The sequence below is a fragment of the Nicotiana sylvestris genome, chromosome 3 (genome assembly GCF_000393655.2).
Source record: "Nicotiana sylvestris chromosome 3, ASM39365v2, whole genome shotgun sequence".
NCBI classification, from domain to species: domain Eukaryota; kingdom Viridiplantae; phylum Streptophyta; class Magnoliopsida; order Solanales; family Solanaceae; genus Nicotiana; species Nicotiana sylvestris.
In genome coordinates this window covers 141,247,918-141,254,724 of record NC_091059.1, presented here as the reverse complement: position 1 = coordinate 141,254,724, position 6,807 = coordinate 141,247,918, and the positions used below count along the sequence as shown (strand labels likewise).

The 6,807-nt window shown below is 40.1% G+C and overlaps 1 protein-coding gene across 1 annotated transcript; it reads right to left on the bottom strand.

The window, feature by feature from the left end:
• Positions 1-686: 686 nt before the first annotated feature.
• On the bottom strand, positions 687-1,562 carry LOC138888097 (uncharacterized). The gene has a single exon (XM_070169909.1). It carries the CDS (start codon positions 1,560-1,562, stop codon positions 687-689), a length of 876 nt encoding a protein of 291 aa, XP_070026010.1.
• Positions 1,563-6,807: the final 5,245 nt, after the last annotated feature.

Genomic DNA, 6,807 nt, shown 5'->3' with positions numbered 1-6,807 from the left:
CAAAAAAAAGAGTTCGACCTCGCTCAAAATATAATGGGTTAACATTTCGACGACAGCTCAAAACAACATCCCTACGGCCAAGGGCCATCGCAAAAAGGAAAAATTTGAACTCATTCGAGACCAATAATGCCTTTGCAGCTATCGGTTGTCGTCGTGCTTTTTTCCTTCTACTTATTAAAAAATTGATTTCTCTACAAACTCCAAGTTCTACCTCGCTCGGATGTGTAAACAAAAGCGACTTCGCCCGAATCAACGACAGTTTGATCCCACACGAACGACTCAAGTCAAGACTAACTTCGTCCAGAACAACGAAATTATATAGACTCATTTGAGTTAAAGATGAATCTGCTTAAAGCAATAAGTCACCAGTCGATTCTGCCCCAAACAGGCGAATCGAATGAGACTCCATTCGGACTCACGATAAAGTCCTACTCAGTCCGGTTAAAATTGGTTTCCCTGAAAAATCAGGAATCCACCATACGAAGATCCGACAATTTACGCCAAAGATATATAAAGTAAAATGGGGAGAGATACAAAGGATTTACAATGATGAAAACTCCTTTATTTAAACAGTTGCGCAAATGGCCGCAGATTATACATGGCTAAAACCGGTCTAGTACAAAATAAAAAAGAAGGCAACAACACAAACAACGATAAACAAGAAAAAACAACGAAGAACAACTTTTTTACTCGGCGCCATCACCGCCGTCCTCCTCATCGCCATCTATATGAAACTCCCCCTCAGCATCAACATCCTCACTAGCCTCCGATGTTGCGGGATCATAACCACAGTTAACACTAGCTTCCCATGCCTTCGCCCGAGCTCCTTCATAAGCGGCCTCAAAAACATTGCTCGCTTCCCACAAACTCTTGTATTTGTCCCGCTGGGCTTCGGCATGAACCCAGAATTCATGCAAATGGCGAGAAACAACGGCGGAGGTGGATTCAACTTGGGCCAACAATTGTGCCTTTTTGGCCTCAAGAATAGCGACCCGATCTCCCAAAGTTGAATCTTCTTGGTCAATGTCGCCAATACGCTCTTTGAGCCTCGCCTTCCTGAGCGTAGTCGTTGCCCCCTCAGACTCCTGCTCAGATTGAAGGACACGTATAGCGTCCTCTAAAGCCGCCTCTCTAGCCAAAGCCAACACCCAGGCACTCTCGACACTCTCCAACTCGGAGACCTTTCTCTCCAGCTCGGCTAATTTCCCCATCCACTCGATGCTCAAAACCTCGAATCTAATGGCATTAAGATCCAACTCGGACAGCAACGACCGCTCTTTCGCCTGAAGATGCTCGCACTCTGCGGCGACCCCTTTGCCCAATTCAAGTTCTTCGTCCTTTACGCGAAATTGCTCCTCGAGCTCGCTATTCTTGCGAATAGCCTGCATCAGCTCCTGATCCCTCTTCTCTAGTTCCTCACCAAGAGATCGATCACCGGTGTTCGCTCTCAGCCGTTCATGCATCTCACGGTACTTGTTGCGGTAGCACCGGTACTTCTCCAACATCATCAAAAAACATTTGGCCAGAGTGTCAGCCATGCGAGCACTTTCAATCTCCACCATATACGTCTGGAAGATGAAAAGAGTTGGTAAAGGCTAAGGCCGCCAAAGATAAAAAAAATGCAAAAGAAAAGAGGAAAAACTTACCCTCAGGCCCATAACAACCACTTTATGCATCAAATTGACGTCATGGACGTCCCGAAGAGCCTCACACTCGGCGGCAGAACACAAAAGGTCAAACTGTGGTACAAGTCCTCCGTATCTCCTAGAAGGTTAATCATCGATAGTATTTCAAATATACAGGTCAGGCCTCCCGCGTGTACCACCGTACGAGTAAGGCCCTCCTCGAACATCCTGACATCATCAGGATCAAGATCGGATTCAGATTCATAGTCATCGACCACAACACCTTCTCCCCTTTCTATAGCCGAGGAAGAAGCACGACCCGGTCCGGAAGATGAAGGCCCGCCCAAAGTAGCAATAGTAGCCTCGGGTTTCTGATTCCCCATCGTAGTAGTCTGTTGGTCAATCATAATAGCCCGAGTCTCTGTTGACGGGTTGGTCACGGTAACTGGCTCTACCTCTGTAGACGGGTTAGCATCATCCCCCCATCGTCTCTTTAATGGTCCTTCCCCATCCTCAGCACGGGAAGACTCCCCCATTGAGCAAGTAGTAGGAGTCGGAGCCCCAGATTAAGGAAAAATTTCCATGCACACGGCTACGGCCGTAGATTCAACTTGAGCAGCCCTTATTGTAGGTTAGACAACCGACCTTGGTACGGGCCGAGCAGAAGACGTCGGCTGATGAAATTCAAGTGGAGTAACCCTTGCCCTTTGGACTCTCCCTAATAACGATAAAAATCATATAAGCAACAAAGCCAAATTGCAAAGTGGAAAACAGAAACTACGGCAAGACTACTTACCAGTAAGGGGCTTACGTCCATATTTCTCATAGAAGGATGACCATTCGCGAACTCCCACCATATGAGGAAAAATGGCATTCACCCATTCGCGGATATCATCAACACATGCAGGGGGTAGTCTCGCGGCTTCAAAAGCAAAAATAGTTCAATACTGCCCAAAGAGAAGTGGTCAACTATCATTCCGACAAAAGATACAAAAACTTATGTGCGAAGTTCCATCTCTCGGGGAACCCTGCAGAATCTGCCACAAAGTGATCAGTCTGCACATAAAAATAGTTTTTTGTAGAAATGATGGTTGGCTCTATCGTCCATCTTCACTACCAGACTCTTCGTCCCTCGATGGCGCATGTGAATCATCGTACCTCGAATGAGTTGAGGGGAAAAAATATTGAGCATGTGTCTCAGAGTGATCTCCCGATTGGCAAGTTCTGCGAACTTGAGTAGCATGAGGAACAGTTTATACAGGTACGACAAAAGTTGAGACGGACACACCTCGTAGAAACGGAAAAATTCTACCACCAAGGAAGGGAGAAGAAGCGTATACCCGACAATAAAAGGATATGCATTGAACGCTCAATATTCTGGGCGGTCAAAATGTACAATATCATCTCCCACCGCTGGCAGCATCTCGACGTGGTGCGAAATCCCCCACCTAACCTTCAGCTCCGCAATCGCCGCCTCATTTATAACAGAGGAAACAGGTTCCGGTTCCTTTCGGGCAGGGCTATTGAAATCGGTCCAAGGCTTCTCAGGACGAGGAAATATTTCAGCTGCCATTGGACCCTCCTCATCTTCTACTACTTCTACTCCTCTGGGAAGAAGAACATCATTTTTCGGCGCCGGAACTACGGCAAGATCATCAGCGTGGGAAGAAGAACCATCCATTTATCTCAATTGAATAGAATGAATGAACAAAGGAAGCAAGAGGGAAGACGAAGATGCCAATTTCTGACCAACAAGAGATAATCAAAAATCTGAAGTATCGAGGAAGAAGAAAATTTGAAAATTCTTTTGATAAATCAAGAAAGTGTGCCAATAGATGGGTGTTTTCTCCCTATTTATAGGGATATAAATTCCCTAAGCGGGAAAGTCAAGAGTCGCCAATCAGCACTGATAAGGCATGAAACTGTTCAATTCCCAGGAAACGTGTTTCATAATGGCAGTAACCACAAATGACGTATTGAATCAATGCAACGTTTCGACTCCGAATGGACGCGACGAAACAAAGGCATCGTTGAAGCGTTGAGCCATTTCCTTGATCTAAAAACCTCATTCAAGGCATGAACAGTCAGATTTCTCCTAGCCTTCGAATCTACAAAGTCCGTCCGCCAAGCCCACCAAGGGACGACCTCGAAGGACGGAGGGACTAACTGTATGGGTCAAAATCTAACCATAGTGGTCGACCAAGCTGGGACCTTGCCTAAGTGGCGAAATGGCAAGAAGCACCACGACCAACCTCAGTCGAATCATCGACAATGTATGTCAGGTAAAAACGGTACTTGAATAACAATGAAAAGACCGTCGCATGAGAGTATATTGGTCAAAGAATACTGTAAAGCTCCAAGAACTTTATATAGAAGGGGGATTCTCAGAAAAAGGGGGTAAAACTTTTCCTCTCAACTCTTTCTCTTACAATTTCCTCCTCCGAAGGATGTAAACTGATATTTCTTTCTTCCTATCAAAGATAGGATTGTAACATCAAGAAATTTAGAATGTTCTTTTTTTTATTATTTATTATCTCGCTATACGTCTTTAGATCTAAAGTTGATTATACTTGGCTAAGATTTTCCTCTTCTCATCATTAATTAGTTTAGTCAAAAGGTTCTAATACTTTTTGGTCAAACACCCTTCCCCTTATGAACTTGTGAATTTTGAAGATTATATTATAATGTCGTTTGTCCCAATTAAGTTATGAGGAATTACGTATGCGGAGTTCAATTTAACTGTATAGAATAATTTTACTTTCTTATAAAATGAAATTCAGATATATTTAATTTTTTTAAAGGGAAAAGGTTTAGATTTACATGTAAAATTGAGCAATTTTGCCTTCTATTCCATATTTGGTCCATAATTCATAGTGAAAATGGCGTGTAGTAGCCACTAAATAAGGGTGTATTTAATTTTTATCCACTATTTAAAATGCTTATCAAAAATAGCCACTACTAAGGGGGAAAAGACACAATTACCCTTTCTCTATTTCTTGTATAATCCCAAAATCGACGAAAACCCTTATTTTCATTCGTTCAAAGTTCAGACGAGAGAGGTTAACCCTTATTTTCTATTTCCGTGTTCTGCCCTTCTTCATCTTCCTCGAATGGAAACTGCAGTCTTAGTTAAACTTCTGCTCCTTCATCTTCTCCATCATCTTCTGTCAATCGCGACTGGTAATATGTTTTTTATGCATTTTCGTTTTTCTTTATGTGTAAGTTGGTTCAATGTCGTGTGAAGTATGTGTGAAATTTTAAAAATTAGCATTATATGTTGATTCAGTGTAGTATATTTTGTGTGATTCTGTTTTTGATAAATTTTTAGTGTGTGAAATTTGAAATGTGTTTGTGGTTGATTCAATATATTTGATTATGTAAATTTCATAAAAATAGTCGTAGAAATTCATAAGCTTACTGTGATTATGAATTTTCAGTTAACTGTGTTCATTAAATGTAAGGAAGAAACGACATTAAATTTTGTAGTTGGAATTCAAAGTTAAGGACTGATTGTCCTTAACTTTTGCACATGAAACTTGAAGTTAAGGACGTCCTTAACTTTTGCACATGAAACTTGAAGTTAAGGACTAAGTGTCCTTAACTTTGGATGTTGAAAGTATAAGTTAAGGACTGTATTTCCTTAACCTTTGCATTTACAATTTAAAGTTAAGGACTTATTGTCCTTAACTTTTGCACATGAAACTTGAAGTTAAGGACTAAGTGTCCTTAACTTTGGAAGTTGAAAGTATAAGTTAAGGACTGTATTTCTTTAACGTTTGCACTTAAAATTTAAAGTTAAGGATTGTATTTGCTTAACTTTTAAACTTGAAATTTTAAGTTAAGTCCTAATCTTTGTTTGTTTTTCCTTCTTTTCTAGTGTTATAATGGAAGGCGATCATTTGTTTGATTTTGACGATTGGTGGAATTTTCTGGTATATTGGAAAGGAGATTTTCAATATAAGGAAACAATTAAAAGCTTTCTGTTGAATAGCCAATGGAAGAAATTGAGGGAAAGTATTTTTGGCAACTTCTTCAGATTATAAAGTGTGAAGTTCTCGGGTAAACTTATGCACTGTGTATTGCTTTTTGAAATTGTTAATAATGAACCTGATTCGATGACCTTCAAGGTATTTGACCGCGATATTAAGTTTACTCGTGATGCATTCCATATTATTACTGGTTTGAAGTCTTATTCGTTGCTTGACATGAAAGGTTTAAATGAGAAAGAGAATAGGCTTTTAAGAGTCTATTTCCCTGGAAAGCATAAAATTGAGTTGGCTGATTTGTATAGTTTTATTTCTAGCCGCCCACATGGTACAACTTCATCATTTGCTGGCAGTGATGATGATACTTTGAAGTTGGCAACACTCTATTTTGTTGAGTCTGTTTTGATGGGCAAGAGGAAAAATAGGAATGTGTCGGAGCAAATAAGGAAAATTGTTGACGATGATGCACTTTGCGCTTCCTTCAACTGGGGCTCTTTTGCTTATGAGACGCTACTAAAATCATTGAAGAGTTTCTTGAAATCAAATGAGAATGATGTTGAGAAGGAGAAAGAGAAAGAAAAAGATATTGATAGCTACACTTTAGTTGGCTTTCCTTTTGCGTTTTGTGTCTGGATTATGGAAGTACTTCCTATTTTCCAAGAGAAACAATTTGTGAACTTCAAAGAAGCTGGTTATCCTCGAATGTTATGTTATTCTGAAATGAAATCTCCACAATTTGATGCTCTTTGTAGAAAATATTTCCATAATGAAAAAGTAAGTTAATGTAATTACTATCTCTTTTTTTGTTTATTTGTTTTAGTTATGTATACTTATGTTTAGTTTTTTTTATATAATAGGTGTTTAAGTTGATTGAGGTGTCACCCTTTATTCCTGTGGAAGAAGAAGATACAGAGCCTCTTTGTGTGGAGGAGACAGTTTCACAAGATCGAGGCTCAAGGTGTTCTTCCACACAATTTGACGAAGGCGTACTTAAGGAAATTGTTAGAGTATGTGTTTCTGCCTTTGAATAGTATTAGTTTTTTATTTGATTATTTCTTGCTTACGAACACCTTTTTTTATATTATGTTTTTTGATTCAGAGATTATCAGAGAGTTTTAAGAAGGATTTCCAAGTAGAAGTTACCAGAGTGAATCAGAAAATTGTTGTATCAGAAAAAAAAGATTGAGAATGAAATC